This window comes from Lates calcarifer, linkage group LG5, assembly GCF_001640805.2.
Source record: "Lates calcarifer isolate ASB-BC8 linkage group LG5, TLL_Latcal_v3, whole genome shotgun sequence".
Taxonomy (NCBI): Eukaryota; Metazoa; Chordata; class Actinopteri; family Centropomidae; genus Lates; species Lates calcarifer.
The window spans coordinates 15,447,646-15,474,219 of NC_066837.1; the positions used below are offsets into that span (position 1 = coordinate 15,447,646).

General features: G+C 39.7%; 1 protein-coding gene across 5 annotated transcripts in view; it reads right to left on the bottom strand.

The window, feature by feature from the left end:
- The window catches only part of LOC108896439 (ankyrin-2), an 83,799-nt gene that overhangs the window by 42,873 nt on the left and 14,352 nt on the right, over positions 1–26,574 (bottom strand). Inside the window, exons 2-38 of one of the 5 annotated variants that reach the window (XM_051070637.1) lie at positions 23,095–23,196; positions 16,533–16,631; positions 15,553–15,651; positions 15,342–15,440; positions 15,056–15,241; positions 14,633–14,656; positions 13,449–13,547; positions 12,863–12,961; positions 12,587–12,685; positions 12,146–12,343; positions 11,742–11,840; positions 11,534–11,632; positions 11,302–11,400; positions 10,885–11,082; positions 10,626–10,724; positions 10,278–10,376; positions 9,801–9,998; positions 9,465–9,563; positions 8,890–8,988; positions 8,691–8,789; positions 8,494–8,592; positions 8,294–8,366; positions 7,357–7,483; positions 7,111–7,189; positions 6,859–6,962; positions 6,434–6,469; positions 5,473–5,697; positions 5,204–5,302; positions 4,528–4,682; positions 4,183–4,394; positions 3,869–4,076; positions 3,567–3,663; positions 3,149–3,377; positions 2,736–2,861; positions 2,501–2,623; positions 2,368–2,400; positions 2,249–2,270 (exon numbers count right to left, since the gene is read on the bottom strand). In XM_051070637.1, coding sequence (XP_050926594.1) covers positions 2,249–2,270; positions 2,368–2,400; positions 2,501–2,623; positions 2,736–2,861; positions 3,149–3,377; positions 3,567–3,663; positions 3,869–4,076; positions 4,183–4,394; positions 4,528–4,682; positions 5,204–5,302; positions 5,473–5,697; positions 6,434–6,469; positions 6,859–6,962; positions 7,111–7,189; positions 7,357–7,483; positions 8,294–8,366; positions 8,494–8,592; positions 8,691–8,789; positions 8,890–8,988; positions 9,465–9,563; positions 9,801–9,998; positions 10,278–10,376; positions 10,626–10,724; positions 10,885–11,082; positions 11,302–11,400; positions 11,534–11,632; positions 11,742–11,840; positions 12,146–12,343; positions 12,587–12,685; positions 12,863–12,961; positions 13,449–13,547; positions 14,633–14,656; positions 15,056–15,241; positions 15,342–15,440; positions 15,553–15,651; positions 16,533–16,631; positions 23,095–23,196 — 4,339 coding nt within the window. Of the gene's footprint in view, positions 1–2,248; positions 2,271–2,367; positions 2,401–2,500; positions 2,624–2,735; positions 2,862–3,148; positions 3,378–3,566; positions 3,664–3,868; positions 4,077–4,182; positions 4,395–4,527; positions 4,683–5,203; positions 5,303–5,472; positions 5,698–6,433; positions 6,470–6,858; positions 6,963–7,110; positions 7,190–7,356; positions 7,484–8,293; positions 8,367–8,493; positions 8,593–8,690; positions 8,790–8,889; positions 8,989–9,464; positions 9,564–9,800; positions 9,999–10,277; positions 10,377–10,625; positions 10,725–10,884; positions 11,083–11,301; positions 11,401–11,533; positions 11,633–11,741; positions 11,841–12,145; positions 12,344–12,586; positions 12,686–12,862; positions 12,962–13,448; positions 13,548–14,632; positions 14,657–15,055; positions 15,242–15,341; positions 15,441–15,552; positions 15,652–16,532; positions 16,632–17,042; positions 17,313–23,094; positions 23,197–26,574 lie in introns of those variants that run through there. The other 4 variants (XM_051070641.1, XM_051070638.1, XM_051070639.1 and 1 more) reach the window with 4 other exon arrangements.

Here is a 26,574-nt window from a genome sequence, read left to right on the forward strand (position 1 = left end):
AGTATTCTTCCATGTCCATACTGAGGTGTGAGATTATGCCTGTCATGTCTCTGGCCTCTGTGGTAGATTTACTTGAAGTCTTCCTCTCAATGCAAATCTCCTGTATGACTGGTTCTTCAACAAGGAAATTCCTCATGTCAGCCTTAGTTTCCCATTTCCCTTGTTTAGCATCACATTGTACTTCCTGTCTACTGTTGTTTATTCCATCTCTTTGAGTCTCTCCAACCCTTTCCAGCCTGTCTTTGAACTGTTCCACTACAGCCAAATGCTCTTTTTCCTTCAAACCTCTGGCTTCAGCTCCTTCTTCATTTATTTGCTCTGCAGTCAAAATAGCAGACATTTTGATGTCCGACATGTCTGAGAGAAGGTCTGGACTCGCAAGTGTTGCAGGGTCAAGAGGTTGGTTAGTTCTAAGGGAGAATGTCTCAGTTGATTCAGATTCATCATCTTCAATTTGAAAAAAATCATAACCAAAAAGGGTACAGAACATAAGGGACAAATGAAGTGGGGAAGAGAGACATCAGAAAACTGTGATCAAGACAATGCCATCAAAAATCCATCTTCAGTTCACAGAGAAAGGAGAAGATTGACAGGGCAGAGGATAACGAAGTCTTGAAAAGAAGACTAAACAGGAGATGACAAAGTGATCCAGAGGGGTTTGAAAGGGAGTAGAGCAGCAACAGCATAAGCAAAGCCAGGAGGAGTAACAAAACTGGCAGATTATGGACAACAATAATGCTAAATCTGATTTTTTGGACTACATATTCAGAAATTTAACACAAAATACACAAACAAAACCAGAAGGGAACATAAAAAAACTTACATATGGAACAAAGGGACAAGGCAAGAAAGATAACAGACAAACAAAACCTCTCAAGATTGTTGCTGACATAAGTCATGTCTGCCTACAAATTAAAGTTAAAAAAACAAACTATAATTATAATTAACTATAATTATAATTAAAATATAATTAACTTCGAATACAGAAATTAACAGGGTTTTTCATAAGTAGAGGTGTAAGGTACTTATATTGAGTAATCATTGTTACCATGTTTTACATCTGTTTAAAGTTTTGTAAATTGTTTACTTCCTTCAGTTAACTTTGAAAAATTATATATTATATATCATATATGATACATCATATAGTAAAATACTTGCTTTTTAATTTATAGAAATTAGTGCATTTAATTTTAGATGCAGTTTACAGGTTAAAATTTGTGAATGTTATTATATACTACATTTACTCTGTTTTGTGACATTATAGCCCTCTTAGGTCATATACAGAAAAGAAGTACTATTGTAAAATTGTGAATAGAACTGGATAAATATTGCAAATCGATGAATGAATGAAAACAACGTAAGAAAGTTGGTAAATAAAGAAGAAATGTGAACTTAAAGTAAATACTTGAAAAGAGATAGCAATGGCCCAAATAACGACAATATGAATGATGATAATAAAAATAAACCAGCATTAGATCTACACAGTTAAGCAAAAGAACAAACAACATGATGCAGTTTGTCAATTATTTCTGTTTAAAAAAGAATAAAGTTTTTTAGCATGCCACTGGTAAAACTGGAATGTAATTTGAGAGAGTAATAATTGGTCAAAATGAATACTTCTTATATGTTATTACCACAATACATCAATCTTCTCAAGGTAAAATTTAATTTTAACTCAAAAACATCAAAGTAAATTTGAGTGGATTTGAATAAAAAGTATTATTTTGACCTTAATTTATGATTCATTAAAAAATTAAAAAGTCATGGCAAATACCAAAACATAAAAATGTTAAGGCTGGGAACAAGTCAGTGGGGTTTAGAGTGAGGGGAATGAAGAGTACATCAGCCATAGCATAGCTGCCAGTAACATACATGTAACTATACACAGTGTTAGTAGAGCAAAACAAGAGCACAGGGTTAATCCAAATAGAAAATAGCATACATCAATTAGTGCATCTTTTTCCATATTTCTGTACTTTACAACCTTTATGACCAAGAGGTTCTACATTTTGAGTCCAATTTAGACTATGTTGTCTTGTGAAAAGAACTACACAATGTATAATTACATCAGAATTATATACTGGTACCCTCAGTATCAACACTGCACCACTGACAATGTAAAATATCTCAAATGCATGAACCTACATCAGGCAATTATTTTATCTATTTCTTTGTTTAGAAAATCTAAACTGAAATATAAAACTAGTTAAACACAACAAACAATACAAAACAACAGAGTTCAGCTTACATTTCTTGTCACTCTTCTCACTCTGTAGAAAGAAGATCAAAAAGGTATAGTTAGCTGAAACACAATTATGGTTTTATTGTTTCTTTGTTGTTCTACTACATGAGGTCAACTTTATTTACCTCATCATCTGCATCTTGGTCTGAATCTGAGTCCTAAGGAAAAGAATGTAATAGAGGGAAAGCAAACAATACAATTACTGCAAATGAAACTGAATTACAATACATGCACAAACTTAATTCAGGTCAAACTAACCTTAGAGTATGTTGGGAGGGTGATGTTAAGGTTGCAGATAGCATTGTGGTTAAGACTGCGGTATGTCCGTGGTTCCTTTGTGAACGACAGGCGACCACATGGTTCCTGTGCTGTGTCTCTAATCTGTACATAAACAAAACAACAGTTCAGCCCATTAAATACATATATTGGATTTCTGAACCTTTGACAAATTCTGTAGTATTTTCAGACATTTTTATCCTGTGTGTAGTCATACTTTGATGAAGAGGGCCAGTCTGTTCTCTTTGAAGGCAAAGAAGCTGAACACATGGTGCTGTCCACTCTTGGTAAGTGGCACCAGGTTTCCAAAGCAGTCAGCAAATATAGGTTTTCCCTCCAGCACCTGTGTGTGGGTTGACAGCTGTTTTTCGTGATTCAAACAAACCATTAAGGTCTATTTACAAACAGTATTGTCAGGATTTTTAAAGATATGGGCTGTATTAATAAGGAACAGTTGGCTGGCCATGTTACTTTGCATCAGACTTTCTCCCAACTCTTCTTCTATGCTTCTGTATACCTCTGCACTGTGGCTCTAGGCTAATTCAGCATTACTCCTCTCATTTTTCTTTTAGCTGATCCCCTTCTCACACATTTCCCTCTTCTAATCAATTCCCCATCATCACACTGCACCTCAACATCTCGGCTGCGGGCAACTTCAGTGAAATTCTCCTGCTGCTCCAGGGTTTTGTCCATCTTGTCGTCTGTCATGCAGAAACACCGCAGACGGGCCTCAATGGGGTCCAGTGTCTTGGCGAAAATGACAAACTTGGCCATGTATGGAACACAGATGATCTCTCTGTACAGCTGTGAGGCAAAACTGACAGACTCCTGGATCTGTCTGCAGTCTATCAACCAAAACCTAGCAATATGAGGAAGACTTTTAGTAAGTAAGAGACTGATGTCACCAGATAGTTTCAGGTAAGCTAGGTACTGATGGTATGATGTTAAGTCACCTAAATGAAAGAAAAGAAATATGTTGTGTTCACATTGTTCAATGTCTAAGTGTAAGACACATGATTCCACTTTTTAAAATGCACGGGGGATTTACCTTGCTGACACATTTGTAGTGAAGGAAACACATTGGTTAACAAAGGTGAGAGGTGTGGAACCGGTGATGTCCTCCCATTGGGCAGGAGTGGTTCCCCCTGAAACATAGAAAGAGTGTGTGAGTGTTACCCAAACTCACAGGGGCTCACTAATTGGTTTGTATTTACAGAAAGGAAAAATTGGCAGCCTTTTGGCATTACATTAGATGACATTACATTACAGATTTTTAATATTTAGTTCAATCAATATTTTCTGAAACAGGTAGTGGTGAATGGATATTAGACCGCAGTGCTTTTATCTTACCTGTAATACTGCAAAGCAAACGTAAAGTGGGAGTCTCCCCACTGTATACTGTGCTCGGCCCATCACTGTTGCAACTCTTGGGAATAGGGATTGTCATGGTGATTGGTTTGTGGAACTTCCTCCTTCTTGGCTCCAATGTGACAATTGGACTGAATGTGGCTTTGTTACCAAGAACCTTTCTCACCACCTCCACATCAATGGGCTGAGCCTAAAACAAGGTACAAAAACCATATAAATGTAACAGCATTATTGATTCCTTGAAGATTTTACATTCCACTGATACATGTCTGGGCTAAGGAGTGGACTGTGTGTACCTGTAGCCCAACTCTGATTTTCTTGGTGAGGGCTCCTTCAGGGAAGACAGCCTGAACCTGGGGCACAAGAGTGCTGCTAAGGACCCCACCCTCTGGCCCAATCAAATGACTGTCTTGCTTTATCCGTGACACCACTGCAAAATACTGTGGGAAGTCTCGTGTGATGATGCGGCATATTCTTTTCTTCTCAAGCTCCTCTGGAGAATCAAGTTCTGTGAAGACCAGCAATATTTCAGGCGGAAGACTATTTCTGTTTCATGTATTGTCTGAATCAAAAATGTTGTGAGATTTCAACCCCCATCAACAACTCTTGTTTGGCATTACAGTAGAGTTAAGATCCCTTACTTTCATCCATGCCATTGAGTATCTGGTTCAGCTCTTCCTCTGTGAAGTCACAGTGGTGTTCCCTCCAGCTCTCCCCTGTCTCACTCCTCAAGATCACCAACTCTCTCTCGGTGCCCCGCAGTGCTGCAAAATGGGGGATCTCCACAATCACAGGCCTAAAAGGGGTGACAACGTAAAGTCAAACACAAACTGGAATTAAAAGAAGAAGGCAACAGTTTGGCAGAACTTTGTAAGACATAATATGATGTTGGGTTATTAAAAAAAAGAGAAACAAACAAAAAGAACAAAATTCAAATTTGAGTTTATATAAAAATGCATTTCATGCCTAATAAAACAAACATATTTATTCATATAAACTGAAAAATGTTTAAACATAAAGAAAACCTCCATTCCACATCAGCAACAGAATCCAACTAGAAACAAGTCTGGGGATTGGCACTGGAGACTGAGGAAAGCATGGAGATAACTCAAAAACATAAGGCAATGGGTCAGGTGGTTTCAGACTAAGGTTTGCACTTTGTGCCAAGAAAGTAACAAACACATGAAAAAGTCACACATAAACAGCATATCATGGAAAACTCAAAAACTTATACAGTCTGAGGTGACACTATAAATATGGGGGGAGCATGTGACTGGGATTCCAGATTGGTAGGGTGTCTCCCACCCATGGTCCTACCCGAGGAACTTGGTTCCTGGAGGACCCAGCTGCAGGATGCGACTGACCAGGCTCTCACCCTCATTCAGAGGGGGCGGAGCTGTGGGAAGGTGGAGCTTACTGATCCATACGCAGCACAGAGGGGGAGTGAAGAAGAGGTTATGAACACACCACACAAATCTGTGAACACACTAACGCAAGCAAATACATGTACACAAACTCAAACACACATAAAGTACACACACACACACACCACACACACACACACACATACAATGAATTACACTTACCCCAGGAACTGAGCTCCTGTGGGTCCCACTTCTATGATACGACCAGCGAGGCCCTCACCCTCCACCATAGGGGGCATAGAGGCCAGACGGTGTCTCTTCACCAGTCTGCATGTCACCCGTGTAGGTGCAGAACACTTCCTTGGTGGTACAATGATTCGCAGGCCGTTGTGGCGACAACCACGCATGGCCCCGCCCCTGGCATCAACCATGAAGCTTACCAAGAAGCTAAAGAAAAGGACCCGGTAATGGATAAAGTGGTTGTTAAAGACTCAGATCTCTGACTATGAACCTCCATGCAGACGAAGCAATCAAAGCAAAGAAGGAGCTACTTTTATGGCATCAGTCATGAGTGATATAACAAGTAGGTCTCAGCAGATAATGTTTCATTCCAGTCTATCCTAGTTCATTGATGTCAATGTTTCCAGTTTCATTCCACATGAAATTCCACTTGCAAGACGGACAAGCAAGGAAGAGGGCACTGAACAAGATCATATGTGTCAAGGAGCAAATAGGTATGAATAATGATTCGAGTATTAGATGTATTCAGGCAAGCAAATGTTTACAGTTATACTAATTTTTCTTATATGTAAACACAGATGTTAGTGGCTAAACTGCAGTACCAGTATGAGAGCTGATCAGGATTCATCTGTCATAAATGCTCTGTTAAAAACTGTATCATGTTAAAACACTAAAATCTATTTTCCACATACAGTGCTGTTAGTGTTGTTGTATATATCAACAGATCATCAAGTTTAAATCGGTCAGATCTGCATCAAAGACAAAAAACTTGGTTGAAATGTCTCTAGTTAACAAAACTTAAACTCTGGAAATGAAAAGTCATGCATTATGAAATCATGCAGATAGATGGGATGGGAATGAGAAAGCCACTTAGTTGAGGAAGACAAATAAAGACACAGAGGAGAGAGGAAAAAGAGAGTAGCCAAAAAATGAAGAGTATCACCTGCTGTTGTCATGGTCTAGGCACGGAGAGGAACGGCTAGAAGCAGAATACAACAACACACACACACACAATCACAAAAAGAGCCAAGACAAGAGAGTGCACAAAGAAGCAACAGGCGAATAAACAAAAAGAGAATAAAGAATGAGTAAAAGTGAGTAAAAACCTAAGCAGAGACAGAAAGAGACACAGAAGCAAAGATAAAAGAAGGAAGGAGAATAGAAAACACAGATGTGAAGGAGTGAAAAATAATGTAAAAATTAAGAATTGATTCACAGGTGACTCATACACTCCTGGTAATGAACAATAGTGTGTGGAAAATGGAGTCTTTATTTCAAGAATAAATGAATGTCCTCAGTGTCAGTGTATCAGTGTGAACATGTGTGTTATTGTGTGTGTGTGTGTGTGTGTGTGAATGAGGTGTATACCCAGAGTGTAGCAGACTGGAGGACAGCACCACATTATCAAGGTGCTCAGCACCCCAGCTCAGACGGAACGAGTCCTTTTCATGCTCTCTAGACAGTGCTGACACCTACAAATGAACAAAGTAATTCAGAAAATTAATATCAAATATTCTAAACTATGGATACTTTAGATAAGGTTTTTTTTAGATTAGCTAACTCAGGAAAATCACAACCAGACAGTTTTCGTATTGCTCTATCATTATGTTTCATCCTCACCTGGTGGCTTGTAAGCATGTCTTCAATAAGAACTCTGTCTCCCTGATGGAAACTTTGGTGAATGGGAGTGTGCTGCTGCCTGTTGAAATAGCATAGCAGAGTTTTTTTTATTGTCCTTGTATGGATCTTTCTGTTTGTATGTTGTGATATGTCATCACCCACCTTACATGTTTGCTGTCATTTATGAAGTTATACGCACAATTAGATGTTTTTGTTAAGTGCTAGTATGTGTGTGATGTTTGTGACCTGTCAAGGTTGTGGCTCATGTAGCTGAAGCCATCCAAGTAGTGTCCTGGAAGAGAGTCATCTCCTAGCTCTCTGAGATCCTCTGCTCTCAGATACTCCCCACCATCACCTGTCATAGTGTCCTCCCCTAGGGAAACACAGATGCACCATTCAAGATATTGTATAGAAAAAGACATACAGTTATATGACACCTGGTCTGGAAGTTCTGGATCTTTAAGACTGCATTTATTTAAGTAAGTCCATAGTCCTTTTGTCCTTGCTCATTTTGACATGTTTTACTCATCAGAACAAACACCCAACCTTCAGCACATGCATAGACTCAATCATCTGTAATCATCATACCTGTCAAGAACATGTCCACATTCCCACACACTTCGTGCAGTTAGTTTTCACTATTCCATTAAAACACAATCAACAAATCTTAGATTATACCCTATAAACAGAGCTGAGGCAGGTAGATAACCCAAGGGTTTACAAAGTTGAGGGCAGAAGTCTGGAGACAAAATTCTCAAAATTAATTTAGGAAAACGTTAACCACTGTGATCAGGTAGTTACAACAATACAAATATAGCCCAAACCAAGCTGGCAAAGTTAACCACTGTGATCACACCAGGTAGTTACAGCAATACAAATATAGCCCACACTAAGCAGGCAGAGCAGGGCAGACATTCTGCAGTACCTTCCAGCTCCACAGACATCTCAAATAATGGCTCGTCCTCCAGCCTCAGAGCTATGAGACATACAGCTTTAAGAACCACAGCTACAAAACTACATTACCCACAACACACAGCTCTATGACTACTGCACAAAAAAAGAAAGCTACTATCTTTTTGTCCAGGACAATTTTGCATTACAGACTGAATGTACTTACTGACTTAGTGACTGTAACATAAAATGTTCAGAGTAGTAGTAGTAGAGTGTGTTTAGAGTAACTCACCTTCTTCATCAGAGACATCAAGGATCTCAGTCATGGTCTCAGGGACATTGAGCTTGTGTTTCTCTGTGACCGTCTGATGTGATATCCATTTAAAGTCGTGGAAGAGAACAGAGAAATGATAACTGGGTTTTGTGGGAAATGTAAGGAAAAACTAAGCAGTCCAAAATCTGTGGTCTAAAGATATCACACATGGAGTTTACCGTTGTGGTAGTGACGACCTCCTCAGTGACAACTTTCAGTGTGTCCACTACAGAGATGTAACCCAGACGTCTGGCAATTGACAGAGCAGTGTTTCCATTCTAACAAAAAGAACCACATAGAGTTTATGTGACAGACAGAAGAATGATGTTCATGAAAATTTTTATGTCTATGAGAGTGAAGTGAATAACTTACTTACCACTGTAGTAGCATTAGGCTTGGCCCCATGTTGCAGCAAAACATTGATTATGTGTGTGTTCCCTTGTTGTGCTGCCTGGTGAAGTGGTGTGTAGCCATTCTGTAGAATAAAAGAAATAAATATTTTGTATGGTTAATATTAAAACTAGAATGAAAGTGAAAGTTGTGCTCACAGATTTAACTGAGCAGAGTTTGTCTACCTTGGTTTTGGCATTGACGCTGGCACCTTGTTGTAATAGGAAGTTCACCATCTTGGCATTTCCATAGTGACAAGCCACGATCAGAGGGGTATATCCAAGCTGAAGTATTTAGAGGAATGACACAGAGAAAAAAACTTAAATCTTAAAAAAACATGACCCAATAAAACACTACTTTGACTTGTGACTGAGTGCATTAACATCAAACTGTCATAGATACAATACCCCTTCATGATGTAAATGTATAATGTAGACAGTGCTATGTTTCCCAAAAGCCAGTAGGTGGCAGATATGCTGCTGTATGTGTGTATCACATTTAAGAGCAGCTGGTAAACACAGACTATAACAGTGAACACACACAGAATAAGATACATAATTCACCTAAGGAAATTCTTGTTGTGCATGTAGCATGCCGGGATCTTCTAGGAATCCACCACAGAATCATGATAAAATCCTTATTTTCAACTGAGTCTCCACTTTAACAAAATTATATGATTAATGACTAATTTTTGACTGTGTATGTTTTTTTATTATTATTGTGTTTGTGTGTACTTGCATGTATGTGTGCGTTTTTGTACCTTAGTTTGCTGATCCAAGTTAGCATCGTGTTTGGCCAGTACTTCTGCTGCACTGACTCTGTCCTCTTGGGCTGTGAGATGCAGAGGAGTCAATCCACTCTGTAACACATGAAGCACGGAGTTGTCCACCTAAGTTGCTTATATTATGCACATGAATGTGTAACTAAATTCCTGTTGCATTATTCTGATATTTTTTATATCAATTATATGTTTCTTCCCTGGTGAGAATGTGAGAACTAATGGTGCTCCTTGCATCCTTAGTGATAGATAAAGCATCTGAACTAAATTAAAACAAGTGTCTGACAGTATTAAATTGTGTCTGTGTTCATGTGTGACCTTGGTGGCTGTGTTGACGTGAGCTCCTTTGCCCAGCAGCAGACTGGCCATCTCAGCATGTCCTTCCTGGGCTGCCAGGTGTAGAGGGCTGACTCCTTGCTTGGTCAGAACGTTGGTCTCTGCTCCATACTGCAGCAGAGCCAATGCAATGTTTGTCTGGTTCTTTTTGGCTGCAATGTGAAGAGGAGTGTAGCCATTCTGGACAGGGAGGAAGGTCAGCAGTTTAATACTGTGATATCACTGATCTAAAATAAAAAAGCAAGGGAGCATTACTTTCACTTTCTTATTATGCCATAACTACTGTAATGTACCTCCATCAACAATACAATATAGTTTTCTCAAGGTAGGTTGAAGGAAACAGTTTATCAATTAGTAAACTGCAGTGCTTGATCACAAAATAACTGCTGTAGCATAATGCATCATATATGAACAATAGTGTGAAGTACTGAAGCACTTCTTTAACATCCTTGGTCTAACCTTTGCAGTAGCATGAGGTGATGCCCCTTTATCCAGCAGTAGCAGAGCTACTTCTTGGTTGTCATAATGAGCTGCCACATGTAGCGGAGTTAGGCCATTCTGTAAGATGAAGCATTTGATTACAGGATTGATATTTTTGTTATGGAACAGTGTGCCTTTATGATTTTGTTTTGTTTTGTTCTGTATCGGTACATGTACCTGTTTATGAACAGTTCTGTTCTAGTCTGTAATTAATCTATTTGAGAGGCACAAATGAATTCTAGTAAGTCAGTCACTGTGTATCTCACTGCTATTAAAATCATTACCACGAAATAACCTCAGACCTTACAGACAGTATCCTCAGCTCACCTTGCCTGCATCATCAGGAAGAGCTTTGCGCTGAAGGAGAAGTTTTGCAACGTCGAGGCTTCCATACTTTGCTGCTACATGTAATGGAGTGAATCCTTTCTGTAGAGGGAAAAGGAAACACAAAGTTTATTTCAAACCTCTGCATCCAAACTGTTTGTTTTCATGTATAGCTGTGTAATAAAAATGTGCATTCCTTTGTGTGATCAATGAGTGTATGTCTGTCTCTGTCTGTATGCATCACATTCTATCCTCTGCTCACCTTGGTGGCCATTGAGTGCGAGGCTCCGGCCTCCAGCAGCACAGCAGCAGTCTCTACCTGGCCCTCCCTGGCTGAAATGTGTAGGGGAGTGTACCCGTTGGTGGTGGCTGCATCTGGGTGGGCCATGTGCTGCAGCAGCAGTTGGACTATATCTGTTTTCCCCAAACGGGATGCAATATGGAGGGGAGTCTGGTCCTCCTGTGGTTGGAGAATGAAAAGATTGTACATGTTTTGAGTTGAGAGGGAAACAGGAGGGGAACAAAGAAAGAAGGGAGAGAGGTAGGGGCTAAAAAAAAGAGCTGAAGCAGGTGACATGACCCATGAGTATGTGTATGCAACCAAGTGGATGAAATATGCTAATTTATTATTAACAGAAGGAAACAGTGATTAACTCTGATGATACGCCTGCTGTCTCACCCTGGCCATGGCATCCACCAACGCTCCATTTCTCAGCAAACAGCGGACCACTTCCATCTGACCTGCTCGTGCTGCCATGTGGAGAGCTGTCTCACCACGCTGATAAGCAGAGACAAAACATTTATGAGCAATAAAATACCGCACTGAATGAAACACTCATGGTGTGTAGGAATAGCTGCCAAGCAGTCGCACTAGGAAAACTGAACAAATTAGTTGTCAAATTCCTACTCACAATGTTACGGACATCAGGAGAGGCTCCATTCTGCAGCAGAAGGAGAACAATGTTGAGGTGACCCATGAAGGCAGCTACATGGATGGGAGTCAGACCAGACTAGAATAAGAAAGAGAGACAGAGACACAGAAACAGAGAAGATGAGCATTAAATGCAAAGGGTGTATTGATAGATGCTATCATGAGATATACCCACAAAAGAATCTAACCTCAGTAATGGCCTGGATGGAGGCGCCATATTTGACCAACAGCTCCATCACCTTCACCCTGTTCTTCTTACAAGCAATGTGGAGGGGAGTGAAACCATTCTGGTAGAGAGAGTGACAGAAAAATAAATATATATTTATTATTACTTATTTGTCACTTTTCAGTAGCATTGTTATGTACTATGTACTACTTAAATATTGGTGAGTGATTACTAAATTTATGTGATCATTACTTTTTTCCACCGGTGACAAATTGTATCCAGTCTTTCAGAAGACAATGGTGCTGTTTTCCTTTTGTATGTTGTCGAGCAGCTCATCTTTTATATTGATTAATCTATTTATTTATGAGTCTGTCTTAATGCCTATTTTTGTGCTTGTACAATTTGTTATTTCCTGTGAATGCCTACCAGTGCTCGAGCATTGGGATTGGCCTTCTTGTCTAGCAGCAGCTTGGTGACTCTGTAGTGGCCACAGTGAGCTGCAACGTGCAGCGCTGTGAGGTAGTCCAACGTGACATCATCAACAGGCGCCTTGTGCTGCAGCAGGAGTTTGACACACTCTACGTGGTCTCCCTGGGCTGACATGTGTAGCGGGGACAGTCCGTTCTGTGTGGGCACAAAAGTGTCAAATATGTGGATACTGCAGATGCCAAAGGTTAGAAAAAAACTGTACAATGAAGAAAGAGGTGGGAGAGAAAAGGAGGTGAAACCACAAGTACAATATATTTTGTGGTTAAATACTTAAAGCTTTATCCTGGAGCACAATTTAAAATTTAAAAAACATTTTAAAAACATGTTTATTTAATTCCTGGGGTACGGTGGGGCAACACTGGCTCAGCCATACAATACCTTGGTTCTGGCTAGGATGGGTGCTCCTCTCTCCAGCAGCAGCTCTACTGCAGGGTCATGTCCACTCCTGGCTGCACAGTGCAGGGGAGTCAGCCCATCCTGAGAGACAATCACATCAAGTACAAGCACAGAATCAAAAAATGTTATAGACATTGATATAAAAGTTATAGACATTAATCTTGTCTGTCTGTTTTGACAAAAGAGGTAATTGTAGTGATAATACTCTCAATAGCCACTAGAGGGTAGTTACACAATGTAATGATAGCTGAGTCTCACCCTGGTTTTAGCATCTATTTGAGCACCTCGGTCCAGCAGCAGGGCCACCATGTTCGTGTTGCCTCTCTTGGAGGCAACATGGAGAGGAGTTATCCCATTCTGACAGTCAAGGAAACAAAGGAAAGATTACCACAGTGTATAATTAACATTCAGAAACATATATTTCATGTTTGTCAATGGGAACTGACATTATTTAAATCTCATTCCAATTCCACATCACATGGAAAGTGGTAGAATCTGTTTTATTAATATTTTGTATGATTAGAATTTTTATTTCTATTAGGTTGAATGCAATAATAGAAAATAACTTCAGTAACTACAGAACTGTATTTAAAGAAACTAATTTTGCGCACCAGTCTCAAGAAGGCTATTCATTTGAAAACATGCAGGTAGTAATATAATCTTTGAAAGGCTATAGGGAAATGCAGCTGATAAAGGCTAAGATTAAAAAGGAAAGTTATGATGGAAAATAGCAAACACACTGTTCTGCAAGCACTGATGTGAAAACACACAGACAGGTCAGGTTTTTATTGACAGCAGTGCAGAAAGTGTCTTGATTTGCTAAGAAGTGGAAATGGGGCGCTACCCTGGCTGTGAAGTCCACAGCAGCTCCTCTGTTCAGCAACAGGGTGGAGACATTCACGTTACCATAGTGAGCCGCGATGTGCAGAGGGGTGAACCCACTCTGTCAGAGACAGACAAGGAGAAAGGAGGGAGGAAGACAATGAGAGGAGAAGGCGTAGAGGTTGAAGGACACAAAAGAAAGAAACAGAGGATTGGTTGAAACAGCGTGTGAGGAAACAGGAGAAGATATGCAAAAGAAGAGCAAATGAGAAGAAAGAAAGAAAGAAAGAAAGAAAGAAAGAAAGAAAGAAAGAAAGAAAGAAAGAAAGAACTGATTTTTCTGTAGCAGATACAGGAAAGAAACCTGATTCTGCTGAAGCAGTATTATGATGAGGCAGCATGCTGAAAAAAGAAACCAAATATACTGGTGTAAGAATAAGTGAAAAAAATAAAATAAAATACCCCAAAATAGCACATGCAATACATAATGCATGCAAAAACCCTGTAATTCTGCCATGCTTGCTAAAAAACACAACAAATGGTGAAAAGAGAAGCAGTTTCAAAATAGGGTAAAAATTAAAGACTTTAAAAACCAAAACTCCAAATACACAAAGCAACTACGCACTATGTGTATCTACTTCGATGGACAAATGGACATTTATATATAAGCTGCTGTATATATAAATATCGACAGTATACAATTGTAGGTGGGTTCAAACCTTACCTTCCCATTCTGATAGACATGGTGCAATTTAATTAAGAAACAGAGTTAACTTAAAGTTCAATGTGATTCAGAGGAAAAACAATGATACTAACATGCTAAGTACACATGCTGTAGGTTATGCAGAGAAAAAGAGCAATAAATCAAGAAATGAAACTGTCACAAAGTAAGTAAGTATATGAATATGTAACGCTAATACATTTTAAAGAATTATTTGAAGTAAAACAAATCATCTATAATTAAACACAATAAACTACCATTCTGTGGGACCTATTAATCCAACACAGTGTGTTTTTCTGTCAGCCATGCAGGAGTGTGTATTACAGCATAGTCAGCTGCATGCATTCATGTTAATGACACATAATTCTGACATGCAGGATTTTACAACTCCCTATTAAATAAGGGAATGATCAGGATAAAAGAGCTGAAAGAGATGGTCAAAGTGAGAAATAGGAATCAAATGAAGAGGTGAGGAGTCTGTATACCTCTGTGGTTCTATTGACCATCATCTGGTTAGGACGCATTAGGAGAGAGAAAGGAGGGAATAGGGATTTGGGTTGTTAGGGAAAGGGCTTATGACAACATTCACATAAAACACAGGGTAAGTTTACACACAAATAGGAAACAAGGCAGCAAACGACAAAGACAGGCTCTGTCCATTAATTTTCTCATATTCCAAAATGGACACGCACGTAATCAATACAATTAATAAAACTGTCAGCATGAGAAATTATCCATTCAGTCAGATGCATTATCACACACTTTCTGCCACCTCCCTACATGGTTCCCTTAAAAACTCCTTTCCCAGTTTGTAATCACAATCTTCCTTCTTGTTCTCCCACTATCTCTCGCTCCACTACAACCTTCTCCCCGCCGTCTGTCAGTTTCTCCCCACCGCTCTCCCTCACCTTGGATTGGACGTCGGCGTTGTGGTCATTCTGGAGCAGCAGCGCAGCAGACTTTGTGTCGTCTTTGCGGGCTGCGATGTGCAGGGCTGGGAGACGAACCTTGCCCTTGGTGTCGTGCTCCAACAGCAGGGAGACTACCGAGTTGTGGCCCTGCTGGAGAGCAATGGCCAGTGGAGTGAAGCCATCCTGGATGAGCAGTGAAGAAGAAGATAAGAAAGAGAAAGCGATTTTAGAGAAGATGAGAGGGAAATGTGCATATGAGTGTAGTCATTACACACAAACCAACCTCTGTTGCAATGCTTTGGTTCCCTTCATTTTCCAACAGGTATCTCACCACCTCCAAGTGGTTCTCCTGGGCTGCCATGTAGAGTGGAGTGAAGCCATTCTGTAGAGACAATATATGTATGCACATACAATTTCAGTGAAGATCATAGTCTTGGTGTTACACAGTGTTTATATAGTTTATTATAGCTTATTTTCACTGAAACACTTCTCACCTGTGACTGAGCATTGACATCTGCTCCTCTCTTCACCAGCAGTCGGACTACCTCTCTTTGTCCCGCCAATGAAGCAATATGGAGGGCAGTGTTTCCTTTCTGCAAAGAAAACTGGATTAAAGGCCACCAGCCAAGTGCTATAGGTACGCATTTCTGCATATCCTGTGTTGGTCTAATTGCCTTAAAACTCTAACCTGACTAAAAGAGACAAAGTATAAAAGGTGCGGCAGGCACAGACACCTCTAAGGTGAACATTGTTTTCCTTGTTTCGACCTTGCGTCTGTTTTATTTTCAGGATGTAGAAGTTACTGACTGAATGGATCATATTGATGTCAATCCAAGGACATGTGCAGCAGGGCGAGAGATTCCTTGACGGCTGTTTACTGTCGCTAGCTGTTAAACCTGGCGTATTAGACATTCACAGAGTCACATAACACACAGCTTGCTGAGCACTATACCCCACACTCACTCTCATTTCCCTCTCTCCTCTCCACTGAAGGTACAGTACCTATTCATGGTGTGATCCCAAATCCCCTGTGACCAAAGTTGAAGTGATACATTTTGCTATAATCTCAATGTAAATTTAAAAAGTAAGCCATCTAAAAGTCAAAAAATACACACAAGACATTCCTGTTGGACTGGTGAACAGCTGGTTGTTGTGAATATATAAAGTAACAAATTAAAGTCTTCTCACATAACTTTCTCCCTCTTAAATCACCCTCATATCCACCACCACCCCCATGAATCAAGTTTCACAGTTCAAGAGAGAAGCAGCGATTTACATAGTACTTCACAACCGATACCACTACATATTACATCCATGTGCACTCCTTCCTGTCATCTCTCTCTTTATCTCTTTGTCTTTCTGTTACCCTGCTTTCACTCTACTCCCTCCCTTCTGTTTGTCCCCTTATACGTGCTGTGTTCATATCTGGGAGCTCGATAAAGCGTACTAAAAATACAAATACATGTGTGTGTACCTTGGTGGAAGAGTCAACAGGTGCTCCTCTCTCCAACAGTTCCTCCACTAAATCTTTGTGTCCCTCCTTGGCTGCCAGATGTAAAGCGTTTAGACCATTCTGGAGAGAAAACAAAAAGAAAAGATCAACATATGAGTTCAAGGAAACAAATGTGGTAAAGCGATTATTGCATAACTGTAGCAGTGCAAATGGAATTGCATTGCAGACATCAATCCCCAGGCCACAAAGCTTCAGCAACGCATATATCTGCAGTACACATTACAGGAGGCAGAATACACAGGGAGGGGACACAATGATTTTCCCTACAGGCAGATTTGGTGTGAGCATTGCAAAGGCCTCTGATCCATCAACCTGAGCTACAGGTTAGCAGCAGCAGAGGAGCAGGAAAGTGGAGTGTAAATGTTTCACTCTGACAGGACAATCGCAACTGATGTATTTATACAACACACACATGAACACACACATTTCCTCTGAGACAGACATATATAAACACAGAGACAAATGATTCACCTCCTCCTCCTCTTCTTCCATTCTGCACTGTGTCTCTCCGAACCCCGCAAACTACGAGCGTATTTCAAACCGTGACCTCGTGTTTTTTATCCTTTCTGCTCTTTTTTTTCCAAACCAAACGTCAGTCTCTTCTTTCCTCCCTGCGCTTGCTGCTCCTTCGTAAATCTGTCTTTGTTCTCTTCTATCTATCCTTCTTAAATGCCGCGCCAAGCTGGATTTAGAAGTGATGGAGTACCAACTATCAACACGAATCCTCTGCCTCCTTCTACTACTGCCCTGGTTGAGACCCAAGCTTCTGGGTGTCTCTGCCTTTTTCTCCCCTCCCACAAGCTCTCTCAGATGAGTTAGAGAGAGGAACTGTTATGCTGCTAACACCTCTATCAATGCCCCTTCCTTCCCTTGTACACATACAACACACACATGCACACACACACACACACACACACACACCACACACACACACACCACACACACACACACACACACACACACAATATCTCTCGATCTGTCTCTCTGTCTCTCTCTCTCTCTCTCCCTCTCTGAGTTGCCAAATGCCAAACAGCCAAGGGGGTGTCATGTTTCTGCACAGTCATAGAGGGTATGTAGGACATGAACAAACACACACACACATACACACAAACATGGATACTCCTATTTAAAAGCTACTGAAAATGTCAACCTTTCAAACAGAAAAAAGAGGGCATTCCTCAGAGGCCAAAGTATGTAAGTGAGCGTCTGGTCAAATGAGTGACTGTGTCAAAGATATATGATATGCCTTTAAAAGGGTAAAAATGAGAGCCATGACCATGACCCTGAATAAAATACTTACAGACATAGATGTCATTATGTACAAGATTTTCCTAAAGGGTTGTTAGTGGAGGATTTTCAAAACTTTTGACACTTATGACCATTTGATTTTATTTATTTCTTGACCAAATCTGAGTCAGCAATAAGTCATCTGAAGAACTATTGCAACTTATCTTATTCTTACCTCTACACACATCAGCCTTATATATGCAGTGTGAAATCAGTCAACTCACAAATATCTTTTATGCTGGTTGCAGTTACATTACAGTTACACACACCAAGGCTGCAATAAAGAATTATTTTGTTACATTAATGTGTTAATATGAAATATAATGTTATATGTCATTATCAATCTATATGTCCATTATTATATTTACAAAATTAATTTGTCATTTAGTTTGTAAGTTGTGAGAGAATTGTGAAAAATGGCCTTCATCACTTCCCAGTACCAAATAAAGCCTTCAGATGCTTATTTTGTCCAACAAAAAGCCCAAAATGTTGAGCTACTATAATTTACAATGACATAAAACACAGCACATTCAAAAATTTGAGAACCTGGAAGCAGCAACTTTTTAAAAACTATATTTGCTAAATTACATAAATGATTAATCCCTTCTCAAAATTACAATCAGTCACAAAGATGACATTTTCAAATTGTACATTCTGGGCAAACTCCAGATCAAACCCCACAGCAAGACAAAAAAAGAAAGAAAATGCACAAAATCTTCACATTTCAGAGTCTGGAACCAGTAAATTACTGACAATTAATGCCTTAAACAACTGATCAATTATCAGAATTGTTGCTGATATGTCTTGTTAATAGTTTCACCACTATTGTGAACATCATTAACATCATCATCACAACATTCATCAGGAGATGGGTGTGGTTATACTGAGCTGGAAACGCTCATCATACTTTGCTCTGGAGAAATATCCATCACACTGTGCTGTCAAAGCTTCTAATGTCCTCACTTCAGTAAATTACCCAGTCAGTCAGTGACATTTCTACTGCGGTGCCAACACACAAGATGAAACAACCTCCAAATGTGAGACAAGACGCTCTTTGCTGCAGTCTGAACATGCAGAAAGTTTCAGCTTTAAACGTCAGTTCTGAAACAGCGAACTCACTGACACAGCAAAACTTATGCAATCTTATTAAAGTGTTTCAATCACATTTCAACTATTATGTATTCCAGGAGACACAAGCAACACCCACAACAGACACGCACATATACACACTCTGTCACACAACCTGATCTAAATCCCTTTTTCCTCTGCGCTGTAAGTGAAAGCTTCATTTAGCTAATGGACATTCAGCCCAACACAGTGATCCCTGGCAGTTTGTAGCTCCCCCTGACAGGAGGGAAACTGCTGAGCTCTGTCCAACGCAGATTAATATTCATGCCCCTGTGACCGCTGACCTCTGTTATAATCACACATGGTAATAAAAAGGTAAAGTTTATTTGGTGTTGTTTTATAGTGTCAGAGGGGATAAATGCTGGAGGGTAAAAAAAGAGGAAATAATGTAAATGCATGCAGATTAAAGAGTAATATCACTCACCAAGGATTAACATTTAGGTAGATTAAAGGGAAAGTCCTTTAATTGTGAGGACATGGAAACGAAACAACTCACATATAAAAACATTCATATGGAGCAAATTCTTTCTCACACACAGATAAGTCTATTTCCTCCCTGCTGCTATTCCAAAATAAACAGATCGTACATTATAAACAAAGTCAAACACACTTAAAACTAGGAGGTAAGAGTATGTTTTATTTGTCTCATTCATAAAATCTGTGAAATAGAGAAGGATGGTTTGACCATAGGTTTGGCAGACAGGCAGTGTATCTCTCTCTCTCTCTCCCTCTCTTTAACTAACTTGGACAGCCTTCGGCCCTTGGCACCAGACTCTGGCCCTCACCACCCTGTTGCTGCTTTCTAGGATCTGACTCTTCAGTTATAAATGAACACACCACCAAGGGCAATGCTCAAAATTCCTGTGTGATGTTCCACCGTCTCCCACAGACTTGCAGATGTGCAGACTGAATAAAGTTAAGAGACCACTGATGATTACTTGTAGTTCATCAATCTTAGAATACATTTCATGGCTCATGTCCAAAAACATTACAGAAAATAATTAATATTGTTGACACTTACTGTAGACCACTCTTAAAACTGTGAAAACAGGATGTTAGTCCCACATGACTTGTGTTATTACCAACAGAGTTAATTTTATCCAAGTGGTAACACTGTGCTGACATAGCTGAACCAACACAAATCCAATTTGTGCTTAGATACAAACACAGTAGGAGCTTCCTTATCTTTAAAGTCACTACAGATTACTCAGTCGTTACTTCCAATTAACCACATTTTAGATTAGTATTATTTTATGTTTGTTGATACTCTTATCATCAGAGTCTACTGACAGCACTGTTACAGATAATGGCTCTGTAATTGTGTGGAGTGCTTTTCCATTGACATGATTCTGATCTACTCATTTCCTTGAGAGCAATTTTGTTGCTAATCACAAGTAACATAATACTTTTGAATGATCGCCTAAGCCTCCTGTCATTGTGGTGTTTGTGGAAACTGTCATCTCCTTAAAATATCATTATGGTTCAAATGGAATTGTATCTGAGGAGATTTCAGTTGTTAGCATGGTTATACCACTGTGTGGTGTGTTCGCAACTGGCAGAATTATCGTGAAAGAAACCACTTATTAGCTGCTATCAACACAAGAAAGTGCTTCAGCTTAACTTGTGGCAGAAACTATTTAGTATAACTGGATTCATGCCATGCCAGTACCAGGAAAAGTATGTTATCCATGCCAGTAAATGGTTGTTTTAGTTTTAGTTTGTCCACACCCTAAAATGTCCTTCCTTCAGAAGTTCTCAAACAGAAGGTGATGATATGGAAGATCTAGTTTAGAAGTACTAATGGTAATGTAGTCACAAATGTGTGACCATGGTAACATGGAAGTCTTAACAGCTGGTGTCAGACAAATGAACTGTCAAACTACATACATGTTGGGGCGGCTGTGGCTCAGGAGGTAGAGCAGTCGCCCACCAATCAGAAGGTCGGTGGTTTGATTCCCGGCTCCTCCATGCCGAAGTATCCTTGGGCAAGATACTGAACCCCAAATGTGTGTGTGTCACATCTGTGTGTGAATGTGTTTAGAAAGCACATTATATATATATAGAACATGTATGAATGTGTGTGAATGGTGAATGTGATCTGTAGTGTAAAGTGCTTTGAGTGGTCGAAAAGACTAGAAAAGTGCTATATAAGTACAGTCCAATTTACCATACCTGGAGGTAGAATAAAAGTACCTGTAAAAATGTGTCAATGTATGTGTGGAAGCTAGTGATGAATTTCAGTTTGCATATGCCTCTTTACAAAACACAGGCATACACACAAAGGGAACACACATGGGAACATGCACACATTCATTTCCATCCATGTAACGTAAACTGTAATATGGTGACTGACAATTTCACAACGTGAAAACACATTTAAGAATATCTGTCTTTACAAATTTGGACCATTACTTCAATTACCTTCGTCAATACGTGTGTGTGTGTGTGTGTGTGTGCATGCAACCCATACAAGTCAATTTTCTACAGTCAAAACCTTAAGAAGTCAGATGGGCTGTCTGTCATTTATCTCTTGTGACTCCTTACAAAATTATATTTACTGTGTTACAGTGTATCGGCATCAGTCTCTCAGAAACAGTCACACACATACACACACACACACACACACACACACACACACACACACACACACAAAGTGAGGGCATCACTGGGATATATATGAAAATGTCACTTGCATTTTTGGTCACCTGACAAGGGCTCAAATGTGATCATCTGACCCCTGACAGATACTATGAAGGGCAGGGCTCTCCTGTTGCAGGAAGGGAGCTGTGTGTGTGTGTGTGTGAGAGAGAGAGAGAGTGTGTGCTGAATCACAGCCATGAATAGTCAGGCTTCGCTCCTGGTGAACAAAACAAAACCCATGGTGTCCCTGACAACAAACAGTAGAGCTATGGGAGAGCAGTTGGCAATTCCTGTCTGCCAACCAATTACAGCCCAGAGTATAAACACTTACTATTAAACTGCTGAAGAATTACAAAAGGCCAACAGCAATGACACAGTAGGAAATATGTGGAGCTGATGATAGGCACGCCCACACACAATACACACATACACAGTCACGTAGCCAAGCTCTCCATCTTCCTTTAAGCTACCTTGTGACTGTTGTAAATCACATTGACATAGATGGGCCAGGGGGGGTGCACAGAGCTGCACACTCCCAAATCCCCCCCTCTTCCGTGGAATGTGGGTGAGGGTGGGCATGGTGGGAGGGGGTGAGAACAGCTGTCAGAGGGAGCCGGGACTCTTCAAGTGCAGGCGCGATTGGAGGGAAGAATGGGTGTGGTGGAGGGAAGGGAGTGGTTATGATGCTGTGAGGGAGACTGGAAGGTTTAGATATGTGCTGACCCAGCTCTGTTGTGTGATGCTACCATGACAGAGCAGAGTGACGGTTCATCTAAGAAAGGAAAACAACTTCTGATGTGCTAACTGTGGGAAGATGTGTTTAAATATTCAGAACAAAATCAAAACTGTTAGCTTAGGAAGAAAGCAGGCTTTAGTTAACTGTATATTTGCTGCAGCTGTTGAATGGGCATGAGAAATGTATTTACTTCAAATATGACCAAATCTAGATGTAGCTGACAATAAAGCTGCTTGTTTTCTTTGATTAAAAACACCATCATTTTGAGGACAAGATGTAGACTTCTTGTAATAGCAACACAATGAATAAAAGAATAAGTACAACTAATACTACATGTCCTTATGTTATAAGACTTTAGACTTAAATTTAAATCCTTCCATGACTTTCTGACAATCCTATGTTGTTCTGTAATGTGATTTGTTGCTGAGCCTATGGAAATTTGCATGTTGCAAGTAGCTGACAATTGACTACAGTAATGTTTCATTTCCTAGTTAAAAATGGAAAATCAGTTAGTCCGCTTTGATGCTTTTCATGTAGTATGTTCACACACAACTGCAGAGAATGCTACAGCTGTCTCATAAATGTTAAGTTCAATTAAAGTAAAGCTACAACACAACTTCATATCAACATACCTGTGCAAAAAAATGTAAATAAGCTGAACAGTAAATTTTCACAGAAAAAAACCAAGGAAAAACAATGCACATCGTACACAACAAGAAGAAGTTTGCTTACCTGGTTACAGGTGCTGATGTCAACTCCATTTTTCAGGAATTCCAGGACTTTGTCAATGTTTCCCGCTCTGGCAGCTCGAAGGAAACTGGTGTTACTGTCGGACTAGAGAGATAGAGACAGAATGAAGGTTGATATTAGTAACAGGAATACAAACCTTTTTTTTAAACAGCACAAACAAAAAACAAAAACTTATTTCTATTTTCATTTTGTTCGTTTTTAGTTACACATCATGTAGACATTTCTTTAATTTCATTATTTTTTTCCCCCATGACATGATCACAGCTCTATTTACATACACATCATCCATTAAAACATTCAAGTCAGTTTATAAAAGACAGATGTAGCTTGTTATTCTTGTGCATAATGGGAATAGATTTGAAATAAAAAGCGGATATAAAGGGTTCAGAAAGTGTTTTATGGTTTTAAGTCAGACTTCTTGCTGTTATCAATAATTTGTCTGAGTAGGCTATTCTAAATTTAACCACCAGACATCAAAGGCTGTACAAGCAGCTGCAACACACACACACACACACACACACACACACAGCACAGATGTGTACAGTAGCTCTATGTTTTGCAGCATCTATGTGTAGGTGCCCATTGAGCTTAAAGTTCCATACTAAACTCAATAAAATGTTGACCTAGTTCCCTTTAAAGGATGTAACAGAAGACCAACATGATCCACAGGGCCTCTTCCTCTGACCTGGATTCAATATCAGTTTTTAACATTCCTCAAGACAACCTGAGCCCTCCTCAGCATTTCACCGTAACATAACTCATAACTCATATCTCATAATTCAGAACAGTAAGCAGAAATATCATTCCAGCAAAGAACTGGAGCCCAGCTGATTTTAGATTTTAAGGCCAAAACTAAAATCAACTTAATTCAAATTCTAACAGCAATATGATTAGCAATATTCATTTATAGCACAGCTGAAAAATGTTTCTGGTCACAATCCACCAAATTTGTTTATAAGAGTTGTAAGAGGAATATGTCTTCATTATCAAAGCTGACAGTAACGGTATGGAAAGATCACAGCTAAGCAAATCCTCACAACGGACAAAATGAAAGTAGGGAATTATGAGCATTTGTTTTTGAATAATGACTTAAAGGATGAGCTCTTTGCCAAATGTGATCTTTCCATACACACGTGTTTGAATAGTGTATATAAAAAAGGTGAAAAGTGAATGTCACAATACTTTTGCAGAAGACTACTGGGAGTATTAATCTGAGAGTGTTGACAAGGTTTTAACCCCTTTTCAGTGGGGTTAACACAGTCAGACACTGCTGGCTGTTAAACTGTAGGGTCAGCACAATCAAACTCCCTGTTGCATGTCTGGGATTAGGCCACACCCCTGTGTTGGATCAAAGGTCAAACCCCTCACATGAGATGTCACCACACACACACACAAATATACCAGCAGGAGAGAGAACACAACATGTTCATTGGGTGCAGCAGAGAAAAAACATAAGTCATTTTAACAGCAGAGTCACATCTCCTTCTCCACCTCTTACCAGTGAATCATCAACTTCAGATCCAGAGTCAGCAGCTCCATAGTAGTCAGTGTGTTGGTTTAAATCACTGTCACTCCCAGTGGCTTTTGAAGATTTATCTGATCCACAGGCCTTACATGATGCTGCATTGCCCATGGTTACCATCCAAATCCGTTAAGAATTTCCCAGCAAGATCTGAAAACTGGGGCCTTTCCCCTCTCACTCTAGAACTGTGCTGTCTTGTATGGTCCACTTAAGTCCACTACTTGTAGTTTCTCACTTTGCTTCCTTAGATAAAAGCCTCTTCAGCTCACTTCCTGACATTTGGCTGCATCAATCATACAACCCATTAAATCTGTTCACATCTTCTGTCCAAACATAATTAATGCCATGCCAAATCTCACTTACTTCACTATCACCACCACTCTTTCCCCTTTCCCAGCCAAAACTCCTCAGCTTTGCATACCCGTGGCTCTGTAATGTAAGCTGAATCTAGCCGAGTCTTGCCTACTCCTACTCTTCCTCTACGTCTCCTCTCTGTAGGATAACAACTGCAGCCATAAACATTAAACCCTTAGTGTCTCTCTGCCTTGGCTATTTTTACCTTTCCAGACCCTCTTTGCTACCAACCCCTTGCTGAGTGTGTCCAGGGTGGGGTGCGTGACAGCTGGGTTTGAGTCGGGCCGGAAGACCGTGTGGCCTGTGGTGCTCTCCAGGAACGCCAAGGCCCACGATGGAGTGATACAAGCTGGGCCTGAACACAGTAGTCAGATCAAATTTCACTAATTTACAACCTTACAAAGAGGAATGTAAAAAATGTTATGACGTGTAGACATGATGTGTTTGTGTCTACATTGCAGTTTGGCTTTTAGTCAGTTCTGCTTTCGCTGTCTCATTCATCTCTCTGCCGAGCACACTGCACACTGAGATTGGATTGATTGAAAACCAGCTGTAATCTGTGTTTCTGTACAGGATTTGTGTAGATTGACCTGCAGATGGTCATGTAATGAAGGATACTGGATTATATACTGTACTGTGTCTATGGCTGTGCTTATAGTGGAGAAGTTCTCTTCAGTATCTCTGCATCCTATCAGCCAGCTAGACCACTGTAATTCTTCTGTAATTATTCTGTAATTCTTCTCCTTCATCATGAAATTTGTCTTCTTTTAGCTCTTTAATCTATTAAGGAAACCCCTCTAATGGACTGTTTCACCTCTCACCTCAGGAGAAAATCTACAAGACATCTGCACCAAAATCCATTAACAAAAACCTTATTAACATTAACATATACAGACTTGCTGGATTATTGTAGAATTCTTTATTATTAGTTTATTAACATGTATAGGTTATTGACTAAATGTATGTCTTATTACAAATTAAGAAAAAACACAACCCTTTACTAATGGCTGTAACAACTATAAGTGCATATAATATGACTTAATAGAAAGCAAGAAACATGGTACTCTTGATACTCTGCACACTCAATGGCTTGGAGGGGTCTGCCTAATGAATTTAAGTGCTAGAAAAGTGTCACACTGGAGAAGGATTTTCCACAACCTGGCAACGCAAAATTGTGATTATTAATGGCTTTTAAGGATCTGTACAGCATTAGTAAATGAGTTATAAACTCAACAATCATTACAGCTGTATAAATGGCACTTTATGAGACAGTTTCTGATTTGTTGGCAGGTGTCAGTTAAAAGTGTTTGTCATTACACCTGAAACATAGCTGTTAAACCACTGTTAAACTCCATCTAACCACAACCATGAATCGATTACTATTTTGAAGACTATTTTCATTCTTGCCATTTGGTAAATATTCATAAAAATTCATGGCATGAGAGTGATAATTCACAGTGTTCTGATATAAGAAAATAATGGACTCTCTTTTTTATCCTCCATGAACTTTATTTCAAATATCACCAAAAGTTTGTTCCAAAAAGGTCCGATACCACCAGCATGTGACCTCCCCCTGAGCTTGAGCC